The 20,400-nt window shown below is 47.9% G+C and overlaps 1 protein-coding gene across 2 annotated transcripts in view; it reads left to right on the top strand.

Moving 5' to 3' along the window:
• The first annotated feature begins 602 nt into the window (after window positions 1–602).
• Window positions 603–20,400, top strand: part of CDK2AP2 (cyclin dependent kinase 2 associated protein 2) — a 40,663-nt gene continuing 20,865 nt past the window's right edge. The window contains exons 1-2 of one of the 2 annotated variants that reach the window (XM_085651659.1): window positions 603–1,189; window positions 11,275–11,381. In XM_085651659.1, the coding sequence (XP_085507785.1) occupies window positions 1,087–1,189; window positions 11,275–11,381 (210 nt within the window). In that variant the 5' untranslated portion in view covers window positions 603–1,086. The remainder of the gene's footprint in view (window positions 1,190–11,274; window positions 11,382–20,400) is intronic. The other variant, XM_085651658.1, reaches the window with a different exon arrangement.

The following is a 20,400-nucleotide window of genomic DNA, read 5'->3' as shown; positions in this document are numbered from 1 at the left end:
TCATTGAATGCCACGGGTTAACAGTAATCGACTATGCGGCTGACAATCAGCTGATCATCACCCTGATTCTGCACCCTGCCGTTTGCTTATGGCTTTTATTTGTTATCTATAAGGTTTTCGGGGCTTTGGCCCGAAATAAACTTTATGTGAGAAGAGCACATGTGCTACCACCACTCCGTTACGGTGTTTAGCTGGTCGTCCTACACCCAAGGTGAGCGACACGTGGCTCAATGGTCCGGCCTTAACCACGTCATCGTAGGCAGCAGTGGCTAGCTGGCCACCCCCTAGCCCTCCCGGCCAGAACCGTGGGCCGCGACCAGTTGCATCTGCCGATCTCCAGACCACTGTCCGGTCTGTAACTCACGCCCCACAGCAACTCCGCTGGCGTCCACAACCCGCAGCCGGCTGCCAGACTCTGGAGATCTGCCATGAGCCCATGACAGTGTTTACAAACCGCGAGACCACGCTCCGCCTCCTCGGCCAATCAGCACCTCCGAACTCCGTGCAGAACAATAGGATTGGCTGAGGTTGCTAAAAGACTCCAATCCGAGGTCACTTTACATATTATCAGCCCCGCCCCTCAGGCTCTCAACGTTCGGGAATATGTTCAACCACAGAATTGGCTGCCTGTGACCCGGAAATACTGGATTTTACCGACTAATGTCGCCCCTTCTTAGATGAGTGGGGCCCGGCGGAAGTCGGGCCGAGTGTACGGGCGGTCCGTGTATGTAACGGACGGGTGGTCACCGTGGAAGAAGGGGCCGAGGGACTCAAGTACTCAGCCGCCAGCCCGCAACTACAAACTCCGGTTTTATATCACTTAAACAAGGAATTCGTTGGTTCTTCTGCTAATTCGATCATCACAACAAGGCTTAACCCTGCCACCTGTCAGCAGAAAGCATTTCAAGATAGCAACTGATCACTATAGAAGAATAAATCAGTTTTTAACGTAACTAAGGTATTGGATCTCTTTTGTGGGAGCATACTTATTTAATAGGACAGTCTATCACAGAAGCCAGGCTGGCGCTGGCGGCGACCTTCACCGGAGGGGGCGACTTGCCCCCCACGTTAATTGGGACTCTGGGGATGTCCTACAAGCCCATTGCCCCTGCACCGACCACAGCCAGCAGCACGACAGCCACCACGGGGAGCAGCAACAACTCTGGACCTGGAACGCCTGTCCCACCAGGTAATGAGCCAATAACATGGTAATGGGGCTGCAAGGACACTTGTCTCTCCAGGTAATGAGCCAATAACACGGTAATGGGGCTGCAAGGACACCTGCGCCTCCACGTAATGAGCCAATAACATGGTACTGAGGTTGTAAGGACAACTGCCCGTCCAGGTAATGCGCCAATAACATGGTAATGGGGCTGCAAGGACACCTGCTCCTCCAGGTAATGAACCAATAACACAGTTATGGGGCTGAAAGGACAACTGTCCTTTCAGGTAATGCGCCAATAACATGGTAATGGGGCAGTAAGGACAACTGTTCCCCCAGGTAATGTCCCAATAACAGATGGCAGTGGGGCTGCAATAACACTTGTCCTACTAGCTCATGTGTCTACTCAAGGTAGCAGAATGTCAAAGGTGGCGTTTAACCAGGCAACAATCCCCATGGCATAGTGTTATAGTGTTGGAAAATCAAAGAATTCTGTTCTACACTACGCTGTTCTACACTTAACAAGTACAAAGTATAAGATGCACTTCGGACACAATTCACACCTATAACGGCCAAGTTGAAGGTTATGAAAATCCACCTGCAACACGTTCATTACTGTAATTTCAAGTTATGTATATTATAAATTGTAACTTCATGTATTTGGTTCTGTGCATCATTCAGTTGGTGCTAATATTCCTTGGGGTGTGTTCCTCTTGGTGTTCTAGATCTCTTGTACGGGATGTAGAACCTTAGAGGAGAGTGGCATGGAGTAAGAATTTTAGCATGATATAATTGCTACTGCTTTTGCAGTACATTGGTGTTCCAGTCTGAATAAAGCTTTAAAGTATTTTATTGCACATGGATTACCAGGGCACGTGGAACACCAGGGAACCCACAACGCAAGGATTTTGTGCGTTCATTTTTGGAGGGCAATTTCATTGTATTCTTTGACGTGGGATGTTGGAGGAGTTATTTTATATCTGCATTTACAGCAGTTGGTGTGGACGGCGGTGGCTTGTGCAACTTGGCCAGTCTTCCCTGTTTGGTCTGAGCAGCGCATGCAGATTCTTACCATTCGCAGGTTGGTATTGCTGTTGGACATATCCTTTGAATCCTTCTCTGACTCATGGCATCAAGGACGTGCGGTGCTGCAAGACCTTGAGCTCCGTGTTGAAAGTAGCTCTGTCCCCGTTGGAATGTCATTGCGTAAGGTTATGCAGTGTGAAGTTACGTGCTGCCATCTTGGTTTTGCAGATTTGTTGGTATCCAGGGTTTAGGATATATTTGAGCAATTTGGGGTGTAATATCGTTCCGGCTATTTGTAGGAGTTTATATCTGGACAGTGCACCCGCCCCACTAAGACAACAGATCTGTTTTTTGGGGTGAAGGAGGGATGTTGCACTTCCCTGTTGTGGTGATATTCTATTTAAGCCTTTGAGAGAATGGCGATGAGTTTGCAGAATTTTTCCTTCAGTCTCCGAAAGCGAGTGTTCGGGCCATGGAATGGACTGAGAGGAAAGCTTATTTCCATAACTATTTAGAAACAATTGACAAAGAAGGGAAAATGTCTTCCGAGCGGGAAAACATTTTTTTCCTTACTTTCAGTGGGGCCATAAAGATTTAAAGTATATGAACAGATGACTCGAGTTTCGGGTGGAGGAGACCCAAATGTGTTTGATGAATCTATAGGGGACTTTGACAATTACTTTGTGCCCAAAGTGTGTATTGGTATGGTGAGTTATAAGTTCTTCCAAAGGGAGCAACAAATGACTAAGACAATTGATAAATATGTTGCATTTCTTAGGAAATTATCTTTGGATTGCAAATTTGGATTCTTACAGAAACAACTTATTAAAGATCAGGTTGTTATGCATACTTGTTATGCTGCGTTCAGGAGAGGCTATGTATTAGCAGAGATGCTGACCCTAATGATATTTTAGCAATAGTGGGGAAAGCTAAACTGTCCAGTCGAAGTGCTATCTAAGGCTTTAGTTGAGCGCACTGCTATAAAGAGGTAGTAGGTAAAATAAGAAGTAAAAAATTGGTTAACTAGAAAAAGGAGAATTTCAAGGGAAAGAAGTCTAACAAGGGTAGCCCTAGGTGTTATCGTTGCAATGGCACTTCTCGCCTTACTTCAAGTACATTTTGTCCTGCTGTCAAGCAGAAATGTTTGACGTGTGGGATGTTTGAAGACTCCACAAAAGTGTTTTGGAAAAAAACATTTTAGGTAAAATTGATTGATTGAAGGACATTTGAGTGATGAAGAAAGTAGAGTTAAGAAAATATTTTGTGACAACACCAGTAAGGGTGAAAAAAAAATGTTGAGTCCCAGAATTCTTTTATTCTAAATATTAACTATGGACAGAAAAAAAAACTTGAAAAAAACTGATGCAGTTGATGTCAATTTGGGTATGTATGCTTATTCTGGATTCCCGTATGCCATTATAAACGAAGAAGGGTGTAACAGGGACTTTGTGAACAATTTGGGGGAAAAGTTATTTGAACCAAATATACATGCAGAGGGTTTTTCGAAAGCAACAATTGATAAAATAGGACATTAGTCTTCAGGCTTAAGAACAGAAAAACTAATGAGAAACTGTACGTTGCAAAAAGAGGTCCCTCGGTTTTGAGATGGCAGGGACAGGGTAATCTGCACATAATATTGAATCCCTATAGCCCGGAACCAGTCGTGATTGTGGATGAGAGTGAAAATATTGGTACTGCAATGTTTAAGAATGTATCTTTGTTCAAGGGGGGAATTGGTACGCCAACATAATTTGAACACTATGTAGTTTTGAAAACTAACGTATGTCAGAAAGTTCACATGGTGAGAAATATTCCCATTTTACTCTGGGATGAAGTTGAGAACTCAAGAAACTTGTAAATGCTGACATAATTGAGCCTATTGAATCTAAATAGATAGCCCCAGGTGTGGTCGCTAGACGCAGCAATGGGAACATCAGAATTTGTATTGACTTGCGTTACTTGAACAACAATATTGTAGTAGATACATTTCCACTTCCTAAGATATCAGAAATGTTGACATTAGTTAAAGGTGCAAAATGGTTCGCTACAATGGATCCATTTTGCATCATACCATCGGATTCCACTGCAGGAAGAAAGTAAGAAATGCACAGCCTTTGTTACCCCAATATGTTATCAATATAAAAAATGCCATTTGGGTTAGCATTGGCTGATGCTATTTTTCAGCGACTAATCCATCAGATATTTGGGTACATTCAAACTGTAAGATGTTTCCAGGGCGACATCTTGATTTTTGTTAAGGATAGACAAGAGCATGATAAGGTTCTGGAGGAACTGCTGGGTACTTTTGAGAGACAAGGCTTAACTTTAGAGCAGTCGAAGTGTAAATTTGCTATTCAGTCAGTAACCTACATAGGACATATCTTGAGTGAAGGAGTTTCTAATAAACAGGCCTTGGTCGAGGCTATTCAAAATGCTCCGCATCCCTTGAACAAATGCGAAGTTAGGTCATTTCTTGGCCTGGTTGAATTCTACTCTAAATTTGTTAAAGCATTATCGCACAGGGTCTATAATGTTAAGTAACTCTCTTAAAAAGCAAATCGACCGGAATCTCTATTTGCGACTGCTGTAAACGGTCGTACTTGTGGTCCTCTGTGTAGTCAGATCAGAGCTCTGTTGAAGGGGATGGGCCAGAGAATCACACTTACTCAGTCATTTTTCGTACTGGATTTCTGGGGTCTGGTGCTAAATGACATAACCAATTGATTGGGCTTCAGGTGACTCTAAGTCCCAAGCTGTTATATTAGGATGGACACCTCCTTATGCGCACACTTGTCATACGACATCGCACAAATATTCCTACTTTGCTTGAGGCTTAACAGTAAATCCGCATTAGATGAGACGCAGTCTACCACAGGGAACCTTACAATAAAATGGTAGGATTTAGTACCTCTTGGGGATAAGAAAGATGGTCAATTCCTTTGAGGGGGATTCTTAGACATTTGGCAAAATATATCCTAGATTTTAGTGTTTCATTACCTGTGGTCCGAGTACCCCTGGTGGTGCACCTATGTTACAAAATTAAATAATGTTAAAATTAATATGTGTAAATGAATCAATTGTATACAAATAATAAAGCAAAATAAAAAAAACAGGAAAACGTTTTCTATATTTGATTGTGAATGGCACAGTGAGCAGACTCCGGACAGCCATGCAGCCCACAAGGACGCCATCCGCAACTACTATCACCTTATCAGGACTGCCAAGAGGACCTCCTTCAAAGACCACCTCGACAACAACGCACACAATAGTATGGCGCTCTTCAACATCGTGAAGGAACTTTCCAACCCCAGCTCCAACACCAACGACATCCCGCCGTCGCAAGCCCTGTGCGACTCCCTCGCCACTTTTTTCCACCGCAAGATAGCAGATATCCACGACAGCTTCAACACCCAGACAGCCCCAACAGACATCAACACAACAGAATCTCTGCACACCATCGACCACGACCCCCTGCTAGCCTGGGCCAACGTGAGCCTCGATGACACCATCAAGACAATGAGCACAATCCACTCCGGCTCCCCATCAGACCCAATCCCGCACCACATCTTCAACAAAGCCAGCAGCTCCATCGCACCCAATCTGCGCAACGTCATCAACCTCTCCCTCGAGACCGCGACCTTCCCAGAGAGCTGGAAACATGCCGAGATCAACGCCCTACTCAAAGAACCCAAGGCAGAACTTAGAGACCTCAAGAACTTCCGGCCCATCTCTCTACTTCCGTTCCCAGCCAAAGTCATCGAGAAGATCGTCCACAGACAGCTAACCCGATACCTTGAAGAAAACAGAATCCTGGACCCTTCCCAGTCAGGGTTCCGCAGCAACCACAGCACCGCCACTGACGACATCAGTACCCTGCTGGACAACTGTGAGACCGCGGCCCTCATCCTCCTGGACCTCTCCACCGTATTTGACACCGTCTGCCACCGCACACTACGCGCACACCTCCACCCCATAGGGATCCGAGACAAGGCTCTGGAATGGACCACCTCCTTCCTCTCCGGCAGAACCCAGAGTGTCTGCCTCCCCAGATTCCGATCCGAAGCCTCCGATATCATCTGCGGCATACCACAGGGATCTTCCCTCAGCAGGACACTGTTCAACATCTACATGGCCTCGCTCGCACACGTCGCCCGACAGCATGACCTCAACATAATCTCCTACGCTGACTACACTCAACTGATCCTCTCCCTCACCAAGGACCCCATCACCGCCAAATCCAACCTTCATGAAGGAATGAAGGCTGTCGTGGACTGGATGAGGATCAGCCGACTGAAGCTGAACACGGACAAGACGGAGGTCCTCATCCTCAGCTCCAACCCTTCACCCTGGGACGACTCCTGGTGGCCGGCGGCACTGGGGGCACCCCCGACACCCACCGACCACGCACGCAACCTGGGAATCCTCCTCGATTCAACGCTCTTCATGACCAAGCAAATCAACGCCGTCTCCTCCTCTTGCTTCAACACCCTTCGCGTGCTCCGCAAGATCTACAGGTGGATCCTGACAGACACAAGAAGAACAGTCACCCAGGCCCTCATCAGCAGCAGACTAGACTACGGAAACGCCCTCTACGCTGGAGCTCTGACCAAGCTCATCAAACGTCTGCAACGCACTGACCAAGCTCATCAAACGTCTGCAACGCATCCAAAACGCCACTGCACGACTGATCCTCGATGTACCATGCCACATCACCCCCCACCTGAGAAACCTGCACTGGCTCCCCGTCAACAAGAGGATATCCTTCAAGGTCCTCATCCACGCACACAAGGCACTCCACAAGACCGGCCCAGCCTACCTCAATGGACGACTCTCCTACATCCCCAGCTCTGCTCCGCCGAACTTGCTCTCGCCACCGTCCCTTGCATCCGTAGAACAACCATCGGCGAAAGATCCTTCTCCCACCTTGCCGCCAAGACCTGTAACACCCTCCCACTGAGCCTACGACCGACCCAAGACATGCTGACCTTCAGGAGGCTACTCAAGACCTGGCTGTTTGACCAGTAGCCCCCCTCACCCCCCCCCCCCCCCAAGTGCCTTGAGACCCTCGCGGGTATGTAGTGTGCTCTACAATTGATTGATTGATTGAATAAAACGAAACATTTCAATATTTGAGCATGTTTTTGGTGTATACTTGCTTTTGTATTTTTTGAGGTTCAAATCATAGAAATTATTTAGGCAAGGGGTCCCCAGCTTACAATAAGGACTGAGTGGGGTTCTCTGGATTCCAGTAATGATTCAGTGGGGTCCACAGAAGTCAAAAGCTTAAGACCCCTTTGGGCTAGATCTTACAAAACGCTTAAAGGATCTGTCTTGTGCTAAAATATGGAGGGTAGTGGACATCCTAGATGATGTTCTAATACCTTGTATTATATTGGCGCAAGAGGGGCCCATCATGAACGCCTAGGTAGCTATTTTATAATGGTCATTGTGATTGATAGAGGTGAAGATAATTGGGTATTTTTCTCTACGGCCTGGGGCTTGGCTATAGTGTGGCTGTGTCGCACAAGCAGCGACTATGTTAAACAGTTTTTCTCAGTATGTCGTTATATGATGTAAACATCATTAAAACGCCAACTTTTAACAAAATGTAAGAAAAACTTAAGTATGAAGAGTTGCTGGAGATAACCTCAATTGTCATCGTTGCATTCTTTTAAACAAGAGGGTTTCTCGGGGGCGCTTCAGTGAACGTTGAGGCCAAACACCCTTGAGAAAATGTCCAAGTTCCCAACTAGAAAAAGGGGTGTGTAGTACACGCACTGCCTAATAGTTCGTCAATTGTTTGTAATTTGTTTCGTGCTCCGGGGGTATCGCTCTCCGAAATTGAGCGTGTGAAAACGTAGAAGTACCCAACTAAACATGCCTCTAACCGGCCCTTTCCAGGTGCAGCAGCGAGAAGTTAGCTTACTTTGTTATAATCTTTGAGCTTAGTCCTCACTCTTGCCTATCTAGAAAAAACAAAGAAAGTTCCTTTTTGATACATTCATTAGTGACTTCTCTTTCCCGTACACTCCAATTTCTGATTCCCTATGGACAGTCCTGTGGATAGTTATCTAATTGTTTTGAGTTAAGCCCAGTTTAGGTCAAAGCCTACATGACCTCAAAGCTCTCTTGTTTGATAAAGACATCTTGGGGACGTTCAGAAAGCTTCCCTGGGAATGCATTCTGCCAGTTGCTTACCATTGGCTTTGGGGTTTGTAACTCAGATTTTATGGCTTTCTATTTGCTGGCTATATTTATTTGAGGCTGTCGAGGGTGAATTTGACCCTCCCAGGAAGCAAAGCCTTTTCACCCCAACTCCCCTTGTATTCTTCCACAAGTGCTTCTTTCTATGAACAGGCCTGTAAATCTTGTTCTTATCTTGTCGCATTCGCTGTGCATTCAAAGACCGAGGTCAGATGTCCGGCTCTGTCTTCTGAGGAAGCTTGGTGTATTCTATTCTCTCTCTGACTTTAAAGAGAGAGAATTTCTTGCTGTATACTAGGGGTAGGAGAGGTTTTTCTTCAATCCCACAACATTGTTTAAATGAACTGTGCAAGTATTTCAGAATTAGGAACACATATTAAGTACATTTTTTGTTAATTCTGAAGTGCGTTGCAAACCAGTACTTTAATATGATCAAAACAAATCATTACACTATGTGATGTAATTTCCACACATTGTTTGTGCGCTGTATAGTTTATTAGTACAAGGAGCTGCCGCATCTGCATAGATGCATTGGTTTCCTTGCGTCATCGCTGAATGTCCTTGTGCCTCTATGGATGCGATGTATTTACAATGCAGTGCTCCATGGCGCAAAGATTAACAGATGCGTCAGAAATTCTGATGCATTTGTTGGCCCAAAAGTGACTCATTGCTGGAGTTGGACATGAAAGTGACGCAACTCCAGCAATGCGCCACAACAGATCGGTGAGTCCCATTCAAAAAGCCCTGCCTCATTCCTTACGCCTAAAGGCGCAGGGATTTTGACGCAGTGAAGGCGTAGAGTGACACAGTGAAATCTTGTAGATTTCACTGTGTCAGTTCTACATGGCTTTTTGCATGGGAACGCCCACCCTGCATACAGTATACCTGACGCGGGTATAATGTGACGCAGGGTTTTATAACGTGACGCATCACGTTATAATTTGGCTGCATTTTTTTACGTTGCCACAGCGTCACAAAAGTGACGCAACAGCGGTGCAAAAGTGTCACAAGGGGCTTGTAAATCTGCCCCTTAGTCTGTGCAAATGTAATGGCAATTCCAATTGAAAATGTGTTGCCTGTAATGGCAATGCATTACGACACCATGCATATTCCACTTCACTCTACTCTGCACCACTCTATGCCACTGCACTCTACTCTGCACCCCTCCACTTTACACCCCACCACTCTGCGCCACTGCAGTCTACTCTGCACCACTGCACTTTACGCCACTCCAGTGTAGGCCACTCTAATCTACTCTGCACAACTCCACTCTATGCCAGTGCACTTTACTCTGTAACACTCAACTCTACGCTATTCCACTGTATGCCATTCTAACCTACTCTGCACCACTGCACTCTACTCCATTACACTTTACGCCACCCTACTCTTTGCCACTGCACTCTACCATGCACCAATTTACTCCGAAACAGTCTATGCTACTGTACTCCATGCGGCTCGACTCCACACCACTCTACCCTAAACAATTGCACTCTATGCCACTGCACTCTCTGCCACCCTACACCACTCTTCTCTACTCCACTGTCCTCAAAGCCACTATACTCTGCACCATTTAACTCTGCACCACTGCACTCTACTATGCACCACTCTGTCACTCCACACCACTGTACTCTACGCCACTACACCCCACTATGCAGCTCCAATATACATCACTGCATTCTAGGGTACTGCATTGTACCCTACTGTATTCTATGCAGCTGCACTCTACACCACTACACGCCACTATACTCTGCAACACTCTGCACCAATGAACTGTACACCAGTCCACTCCACTCTACACCACTCCACTGGACTCCGTATTTCAAATTCTGTTTTGACTGTGGTAGCACGTGAGGATCTTGGTTTTAATACTGGTAAAGGGTTATGGTGTGGCACAAAATATTAGTTGGCTAGAATTAACAAAAGAGTTTACTAAGGAAATCGAGGTTAGTTGTTTTACAGTCTGGGTGGGAACTTGGAAAAGGAGAGTTAGAATGTGTTCTGAAGACTGAAGTGTTTGGCCAGTGTGGCAGGGAACTAGTGAGGCTCTCCATTGCCAGGTGCCTGGGACTTTCAAGCGTGATGTGGCTCTTTCTTAAGAGTATAATCAGCTCGCAAAGGGGTTAACAGTCTTTATGCTGCAACGACTTGAATAAAGTGTTTATTTGGATTATTCCATTCTCCGTTCAGTCTTATCCTTTCACCAGTGGTGGTGGCCTCAGGGAGGCTGACCTAATGGTTTTTGCTGTGTAACTGAGAGACCCTGGCTTGTCAGCTTGAAACAGCATGAGCAACTTGCTTTTGGGATTTGCCAGCCCATTTAAGACCACAAACCTATTGAATAAGTAAGACATTTAGCCATTTCTAGATTTAATTGGAAGCTCTGGAGTATTGCCCATCCTGAGAGAGGATCCTTCTTCCCCTGATGACTCCTGCAATGTGTTTGAAGTTTTGGGACTGATTACAGAGATTCTGCAAAGGCTCCGACGGGCATGGGTGGCATTGTCAGTATCTAACGTAGATCCCACCTTCTCCACAAAGGTGAAATGAATAGCTGATAAACTTCAGAGCGACCACAATCCAAATGCCTGTCACTCTGGCTATTCACTTGTAAACCTTAGCATGCTGTGCCCAACCTCCAGATTCAGGCTTGTTTGCCCACAACTTCCAGAGCTTCGGACTACGGTGTATATCTACCATCACATGCTGGTGTAACACATTCTTTGCCCAATATATTGTCTCATCAGTTGGTGCTTCGATTCACATGACAACCAAACAACTCCTATCTACCCACCACCTATCGTCTACCCTTCCACTGTCTCCAACACTCATGTTTTCTATCCTGCATGCTTCTTTTTCTTAAGCAACTGCTTTCTCTCTTGCAGTTTCCAGTGTGAGTGTGCCCTCACCGTCTGGGTCACTAGGTGGAACCTCTGCTCCCTTTCGACCACTTTTCAATGACTTCGGACCACCATCCATGGGGTACATACAGGTAAGGCGACTGTATTTTCTGAAGCCAGTGATCAGGAGATGGGTGAGAGAGGAGAAATGTGACTCCTCCTTCTGCCTGAGTTTAGTCTGTCCATACCGAGGTACTAAATAGGAGAGTTTCTGCTATCAGTGCAGTATCAGATGAAGTGCCTTTAGGAAGGACTCATTCAGTCATAAGCCCTGCCTCAACAAGCCTCATACTATTCTACTGGTTAGAAGATGTGGCTTAAAAAATAGGCCACTAACGTGCCTCAAAGAAAGCGCCTCTGGAGGCATGAGCCATGCAGAGAGGGAAACTTACATTTATAGCAGTCAAGTCTAGAATCACATCCTGGACGAACTGAGGAGGGTAGGTAGACTCAAACATGCTAGACACTGGGGAGGAGGGGCAAATACAGTGACACTGGACACTTTGGGTGCAAAGGGCGGTGAGGTGGCCAGAGGAGCCAAACATGCTGATATGTGGTGATAAATTCTTGTAGGTACTATTGAGGGAGTATCTCCTGAGACAAAATGCAGGAAGTTGAGGACCATGCATAAAGGGATATATGGGATCTAGTGAGGAAGTTGCACCGTAGAGCAGGCTTGGTGATGCATAGAGGTAGCACCATGTTATAATGTGAGAAGCGGGGTCGCATGGAAAGGCGCGCATGTGTGAGACTCAATGAGGGGGGGGGGGGGGCTACCATGAAGAAAGTCTAGCCCAAGATACAGTGGCTGCCACCGAGTTGACATGCAATTGTGGGCTCCTGTCTGTAGACTTCAGGGCTGTTTCTTTTACAAGGATCCGTGTCTTTGAAAGATGCTGCATTGCCATAATGAACAGTCCCATTGTCAGATCAGAACATGGTGAATGCTTCCGCCTTCTTGGTGTGGATACGGTGTGACGTCTGGATGCTGGAGTACTGAATCTATGTACCCTCGTCTGTCTTTTCTCCCCCTCTGTACAGTTTCCGAGCGAGGGGTCACGTTTGGCTCTTTGTATTGCTACCCACGAAAAGCATTCAATGTGAAGAGAGATGTTTGCAAAGGGCTCCCTACTACTGACCCCCCTATGTGGGCACCTCTACCTGCCATCTCTCTGGACAACCCCGGTGGCCATCGTGTTCTCAGGCACATGGTTCACTCCTGTAACGTGTCAGGAGATGCAGTAAAAGCGACTGGAATCGGGCGCAAAAGCGCCCGAACTATCCAGTATAGGTGGAGTGACTCATTCACAGAAGAGGCGAATAAAAGACTCTTTGTTGCATAGCACACGCTCTATGATTTGTATGAAACTAAATGGTGGTCTGTGAGGCATAGTGCATGTCTGACCAGGCTCTTTCCACGCACATCCATGTGTCTGTTCCAGCACATTCCCACAAATAAAACGTTCAGTCCCCAAGTGCAGCCTTGTTCTTCTTTTATGTGCAAACAGGTCTGCGGCTCTTTTACTTAGAAGAAAAACACATGAAATGATAAGATGCTTCATACCGCACGCGCGCCGTTTCCAGGGCTGTAAATACCAAATGTTCTTATTGATGCATTGAATAGTGCTTGATGTATTGGCTGTGGAAAGATGGACGCCTGGCCGGCCGGCACCCTGCCTTCACAGCAGATGTCAGCAGCGAGCATTGACTCCCTAAAGGGCCTCACTGTGGTCTTCAGCCAGGCTCGCGGTTTTATTTTGCAGCCCTTGATTTGTTACCGCATGTGTCCGAGCGTGTGTCAACGTTGAGCCAGGCTCTCATCTCGGTGTGTTGAACACCAGTGATGGCAGTATCTCAGAATTATTGTAATGTTGATCAGGAGTACCTTCACTATAATACAATGCCATCCTGTCTTATATGATAAGGGGTGCATGCTGAGCGAGCCGCATCACTCATTTGAAGTGGAAGGACACCCCCTGTTTATGCAGATAGTCCAAAGAGATGTACTGCCATGCTTGCTTGACACTATTGGAACATACCACCTTCCTCAAACGCCCTCTCAAATACGGATTGTTGGTCCCGTCCTGTGTCGCTGTAATGCCAAATAAAAGGGTCTGCCTAGCCTCCGGAAGGGCTGTTTAAGACCAGCCGTAAACCAAAACGTATGTGCCCGTGTAATGCGGTTTCACGGGCCACACCGAGGGCCAGGATGGGCCCCCGCCTTATCCAGCCGCGAAACTTCCACAGTTTGACCAACACCCGCTCTTCGACAAGCCGTCGACACCACTCCCTGCAGCTCGCCGACGGACGGATCCCCTGCAGTCTGAGGGGCCTGAGAACGGATGGAGCGGGCCACAGGCGGTGCTGATCCGCCTCAACGCATGGTAAGGTCTCCAGCGCGCCCTGTCCCTGGGAGCGGGCGTCGAGGGCCTGACCCTGCCTGACTCGGAGTGAAGAGCCTCCAGCACTAATCGCAGTACTGGCTTACCGCCACACGGTGGCGCCGCATCCATGACATACCGAGGCAGAAAAGGATAGTCCACGATTCACTCTTTAGCCACCACTGGAAGACATACAAGATCCAACCTCCAGGAGAGCCCAAAACCGAGGCCGCTGGAGACCAGGGGCACTGCATGGGCAAATCAACCCTGCCGACCAACTAGTTTTCTCCTCTCACTGCCTCTTGAAAGAGACTGCCCTCTGTGGTGCCCTCTTTAGAACTGTGCAAGACCGTAGTCTCGGGCACCGAAATGGACCCTCGGGGTCGGCCATCTGAGGATGTACATGGCGGGAACAGTGATCCCCGAAGACCGCCAGAGGCATGCTGCCGGATCCAGCAGGTGAATACGTCTACAATCTCTCCCGCGCTGTGGGAGAAGCAAGGCAGCGCAGTGGGTGAAGCAGGGCAGCGCTGTGGGCAAAGCAGGGCAGCGATGTGTGAGAAGCAGGGCCACCCTTTCTATGCGCCCCCCTCGCGACTGCACGGAAGGTGTACTTTGCCCCTCATGCCAATCCCTGTTATGAAGACTTCCTTCTGAGACGAGTAAAACGGAAGCCTGGTGAATTCCGCACTCGAGGAGCTCTCCAGCACGCGAGGAAAGGCACGTGCAGTCCATACAAGGGTGTGTCCATGTAAAGATGAGGTGGTAAGTAGTGCAGGAGCCTGGCAAGTCACTCGCTCCCAGATACTCTTACGCTGACTGACTATCCAGCACTTTTCATTGCCCAGGCATCGCCCCTGTGTGGCACTCGTGAAGCACCGTTTAATAAAAAAGATTGACAAACACCAAGACGACTCCTACAGAAGTCACAGGGAGGACCTGTGGACAGTGCGGTGGCAGCTTCCCACGCTCAGGAGACTGCCCAGCAAAAGCGAAACAATGTGAGGGTTGTGGGGAAATCAATCCCTCTGCAGGAGTCTTCCACTCAACGTGAGGAGACCGGACCCTGCCAAATAAAACTATGTAATTCTCCCTGAGGAAAACTTGGCAAAGCAACATGGGAGATGAAGAAAGAGCCATACACTTGGTCTACACCAGAGAAGGAACGGTGAGAAATAGATGACCAACCTCTGAGTACCAAATCAAACCAGGACGGCAGCTGATCACCACCATCTTTGACAATCAACCAACGATTAGTAGAGCGCTGCTTATCGCCAGTGAGAGTATCCAGTCACGGGGGAAGGGAGGGAGGAATGTTGGCTTCTGGGAGTAGTCAGTTTAGCATCCAGATTTTTAGGCCGTCTCTGAACTCCTGTATGGTGGGTGCAGGCCAGAGGTGGAGTGGGAGGCCATTGCAGGTCTTAGCAGTCCGGTAGGAGAAGGTGCGACCACCGCTTCTGCGTTTGTAGAAGCGAGGCATGTATGCAAGGGAGGCCGAGCATAGCTGTCTGCCAGGGTGCTGGAAGTTCAGTCTGTGGTTGAGGCAGGCTGGTCCTTTGTTGTGCAGGGCTTTCTAGATGTGGGTTGGCAGTTTGAACTGGCACCTTTTTCTGGACGGGAAGCCAGTGTAGCACTCTGAGGTGTGTGCTTGGGGGGTTTGTAGGCTCTTCTCGGGAGCTCCAGGATGAGCCTGGCTGGAGCGTTTTGTATGATTTGCAGTCTGCTCAGTAGTTGGGAGTTGATGCCCATGTAGAGATAAGTGTCCGTAGTCCAGGCGGCTGGTGTTGAGGGCTTGAGTGATGGTGCATCTTGTGTTGATAGGGAGACATTTGAATATTTTCCAAGGCATACGGAGGGGGAAGAAGCAAACTGAGGAGACGATGTTTATCTGCTTCTTCATGATGAGCTTGTTGCGTATGATTCCGATGTTTCTGGCGTGGTTTGTGGGAGAGGACAAGGACTCCTGTTCCACTGGCCACCAGGAGTCGTCTCGTGGGGAGGTGTTGCTCCCAAAGATGAGTACCTCTGTATTGTATGTGTGGAGCTTGAGGCATTTATTTTTCATCCTGCGGCTATGCTGGTCATGCACCTGTGGACATTTATTTGAGTGTTAGTAGGGTTTGAGTATAGGGAGAGGCTGAGCGGAGTGTCTTCAGCATATATGATGTTCATACCATATGATTTGACCAGCGTGGCCAGAGGAGGCTAGGTATGTGTTTAACAGGGTTGGACTCAGTGAAGGCCCTTGGGGAACGCCGCGGATGATGTTCTTTGGGCCTGAGATGTAAGGTGGGAGGCGGGCGCTCTGGGTTCCTCCTGTGAGGAAGGAAGCGATCCATTTAATGGCATATCCTCGGATCCCCTCTGATGGAGTCAGTGTAGTAGGGTGTAGTGTGACACTGCGTTGAAGGCTGCAGAGAGGTTGAGGAGGATCAAGGCTGAGGTGTCTCCCTGGCCTAGGAGAGATGGGATGTCATCTGTGGCTGGGATTAGGGAGGTTTCTAGCATGGAATCCTGATTGGGGTGGATCCAGGTGGTTGTTGATCTCTAGGTGGTTGAAGAGTTGGCTGTTTATTGCTCTCTCCAGGACTTTAGCTGGGAACGGGAGAAGGGAGATGGGCCAGCAATTCTTGAGTTCTTCAGGGTCAGCAGTATTTTTTTTTTTTTTTTTTTGCAGAGGTATTACTTTTATGTGTTTCCATCGTTCTGGGAAGGAGGCAGAAGTGATGGATGAGTTGAGGATAGTGGTGAGTTCCTTACTGATGGAGTTGCTCCCCATGTTGAACATGTGGTGGGGCAGAGGTCTCTGGGTTCTCCTGAGTGGATACAGCTCATCATTGTAGCTCTTTTTGGCTTGTCAGTTGATCTCACATAGTGATTTATGGTGTTTGAGGTCTAGTCGCTGCTGTTGAGGAGTTCGTCAAAGTTGTCACTGGTGGGTTGCGGGTCAAAGTGTTCGTAGATGATGGCGATTTTGTTGTAGAAGTCTGCAAGGATATTGTAGAGCTCCTGAGAGGTGGTTAACCGTGTTCTCAGTTATGGGTGGCACCGGGTGTCCCCTTTAAATACCTACACCATGTGGTGAACCCGGACAGGAGGTATGTGATCCTCCATGGCTCGCTAGAAGGGAGGGAAATGTGTATAATTAATGTTTACGCCCCTAATACTGATTGCCCAAACTTTTCCCTTCTGTTGTGACAGCAGCCGCACCGTATCTAATAGAGTCAATGTTGATGAATGGGGATGTAAATTGTGTTCTGAATGGAAATCTAGATCGGGAGCCTCCACGTTTGAATACCAAACCACGCATGACAGAAACCTGAGGGAAATGCAACGCATGGCTATATGGAAGGAACGTAATCCAGGTCAGAAGGTATTTTCGTGCCACACCCGAGCCGCTAATACTTTTAGCCATTTAGACTCCTGCTTTATAACTTCAGACCTAGCTCAGGAGGTTCAGGGGATAACATATCACGACTGGTATATATTTGACCACTTGCCGGTCCTGGTGAGCTTTGAGGGTCATAGACCTAGATCAGCTATCACTACGTGGTGACTCCAATCGGAGGCCTTACTGGACCCCCCCTTTTGCGGCGGTCTCGACTGCTCTTACTAAATACTTTGAGGAAAATTGGGGGTCGGCCTCACATAGAGCCCATGAATGGGACGCCATGAAGGCAGTGCTTAGGGGAGTTTGCATACATACGACATACGGGGTTAGGCAACAGCTGGAGAGTGAGATCGCAGAACAGGAATGCAGGCTGACCAAGCTTGAAGAGCTTGCTGCCCAGGTCCCCACAGAGGAGGGTGAAGTGGTGTGAGGCCCGAATTGAATTACTGGAGGCATGGAAACGCCTAGAAAAGTTATGACCATACGGTATATAGACAGCGCCTCCCATAGAGCGGGAGACAAATCTGGAGCCATGTTAGCCAGGCTACTGAAGAGCGAAACATCCATGGGGCCAATACTGCAACTACAGGATCGGGACGGAAGAGTAGTGCAATCACAGGCGGGTATCCAGGAGGTACTCACTACTCACCTAGCCAAAGTGTATAGTAGCGGGGACGGGCCTCGAGGGTCGGTGATAACGGAGTTTCTAGCTGCAGTAGAGCTACCCCAATCTGATCGGGAGGTGGAAGAAAGCATAGGGGCTCCATTCACGAAAGAGGAGGTGTTGTGGGCTATTAAACGATTAAAGGCAGGCAAACCACCTTGGAGCGACGGTTTCCCGGTGGAATTTTACCAACAATTTGCACCACTACTGGTGGATCGGTTGCTGGAGTTATACAATAAAGCCCTACAGCGGCAAGGGTTGCCAGATTCTAAGCAGGAGGCACTGGTGATAATGATCCTCAAACAAGATGGGGACCCACAGGTACCAAACTCTTACTGGCCGATTTTGCTACCTAATATTGATGTAATGATTCTGAGTGGCATTCTTGCGGATAGACGTCTGCCTCACGTCATATCTGATCCACCCAGACCAGGCACGATTTATCTCACGCCGTAGTACCACATTCAATCGACAACAGCTAAGAAAAAAAAACGGTGTTCTCAGTTGCTATGGGGTTTGTGAACGCTTTGATGATGCTGAAGAGTTCCTTGCTAAGGTTGGATCTAGCTGCAAATCGGATGGCTAGGGCTTCCTTTTTGGTGTTTTTCAGGCCTATATGATATTTGAGAGCTATTTTGAAGTTGGCTCGGTCACTGGGTGTTTTGTTGGTGTGCCAAATTCTTTCTAGTGGTTTGCAATTGCTTTTGGAGACTTTTAGTTCAGGAGTGAACCAGCTGGTGTGTTTGGAGGGTCTGCCTTGTTTTGCTAGTTTGAGGGGTGCAACTATGTCAGCGCATTTGGTAATCCAGGTGTTGAAATTTTGGTTATCCACCTTGAGGTTGGCAGTGGTGTTGGGGATGGGGTAAAGAGGGAGCGTGAAGATGTTGGTCCATAGATTTCCTGTTACCTTGCTCCTGCTCCTATGGGCGGTGCTGGCCTGGTTGGTGGCGGTGTTGGGGGTGATCGAGATGGAGGAGTGGACGATTGAGTGGTCGGACAAGGTCATCTCTAGAGGTGTGACTGTACTTGATTCTGTTGCTGGCTATAAAGATCGGGCCTGGAGTGTGTCCAGCTATGTGCGTGGGGGGGGGGGGGGGGGGGGTCGGTGACAATTTGGGTGAGGCCGAGGTTGTTCATGCTCACTATTAAGATTGCTATGTTGGATTCGTTTGTGTCGTTGTTGTGGAAATTGAGGTCTCCAAGGAGGATGAAGTTCTTGGAGCGGATGGCTGGGAGGGGAAGGGGGGGGGGGGGGGGGGCCTAGGAAGTCAGATGTCCTTTGCAGAAGATGGCGTGAAGTCCTGGTGGTCTGTATGACAGGGTGCCCTTGATGGTGGACTAGCAGTCTGTGTTTATTTTGAAATTGAGGTGTTCCATAATGGCGGTGGTGTCGTCAGTTGCTGCTGTGCAGTGGAGGGACTCTTTGTGGATTATGGCTATACCACCTCCGTGTTTGTTGACTCTCTCGGTGTATGAATTTGTAGCCGCTGGGAGTGGCGGTGGCGATGTCTGGTGCAGAAGCGGGGTTGAGCCATGTCTCTGTGAGGAAGATGACATCGGGGGCGATGGTGTTCCAGATATCTGGTATATTTGTAGAGTGACGCTGGTGCCTCCTCGATCAACATCATGGCAAAGGGCCAGTATAACCTAACACCACAACCGACATTCAAACACACCAAGGTGAAAGTGTTTCTCTATTGGAGGGGGGGGGGGGAGTCACCACTGCCCCAGGTGGTGTTTTCACACAGAATTGACTTATGAGGAACATTCTGTGGCCAGCAGAAAAGTGAAAAGAGGGGGCTTCACCCATCGTTATCATCTGTAAACTTCGCCAGCCAGAAAAAGTGTACAGTTGTATAGATATGTGCCTACCAAACATTGTTTCTGGCGAGAATGTCACTTGACACCTACAGTAGATGACCTAGAATCAGAGGTCAACAACTCACAGTAGTTTTCTAAAGTCTGCCTCAATTTTCAGTGCCACCAGTTGCTCCTGAGTCCCCAGTCAAGGTACATGATCACTTTTGCACAACTCACCTTGGCCTCTTGCTCTATAAGAGCCTGAATTTCTGAATCTCCAGCACTACAGACATCTTCCAGAATACCATCAGGGAGTTACTTATAGGCCTCGTCGGAGTAGTCAACATAGTGACGACATCGTAGCACATGCTGCATCAATTGAAACACACCACAACGCCTCCAGAATCGCTCTCAAAAACTGAGCAACTGTAGCCTCTCACAAAGCAGGAGGAAATGCAGATTTCTGCTCTACAACAGACCTCTATTTGGACACAGATTTTCGGCCCAAGGATTCGCAACTAACCGACCAATGTGGAGGACATTAAGACAGCACTACACCCTACATCAGTACCGAAAGCGAGGAGCTTAGCTTATTAGAGGTGGTGACTTATTGCAGCAGATTTATATAGAACCAACACCCTTACCAGGAAATGCTGAGAGAACTGGCCAAATCAACAGTCTAGTGGCATTGATCAGAAGGTGACATCACAAGCCACTAAAGCTCTTGGAAGAGACTACCCTAATGTACTTTGACACTGCTTGAGAAACTTAACTTTCCAATCCCAGCAGGCAGGAAGCTCTATTTTTGCAGAACAGCCATGTTAGGAGTGAGTGTCAGAGACACTTGTGAATAGTGTGCTGGCTCCCATACAGCA

The sequence above is a fragment of the Triturus cristatus genome, chromosome 4_1 (genome assembly GCF_964204655.1).
Source record: "Triturus cristatus chromosome 4_1, aTriCri1.1, whole genome shotgun sequence".
In the NCBI taxonomy this organism is placed as follows: domain Eukaryota; kingdom Metazoa; phylum Chordata; class Amphibia; order Caudata; family Salamandridae; genus Triturus; species Triturus cristatus.
The sequence above is the reverse complement of the archived record's forward strand: the minus strand, read 5'-3'. Positions and strand labels throughout refer to the sequence as shown.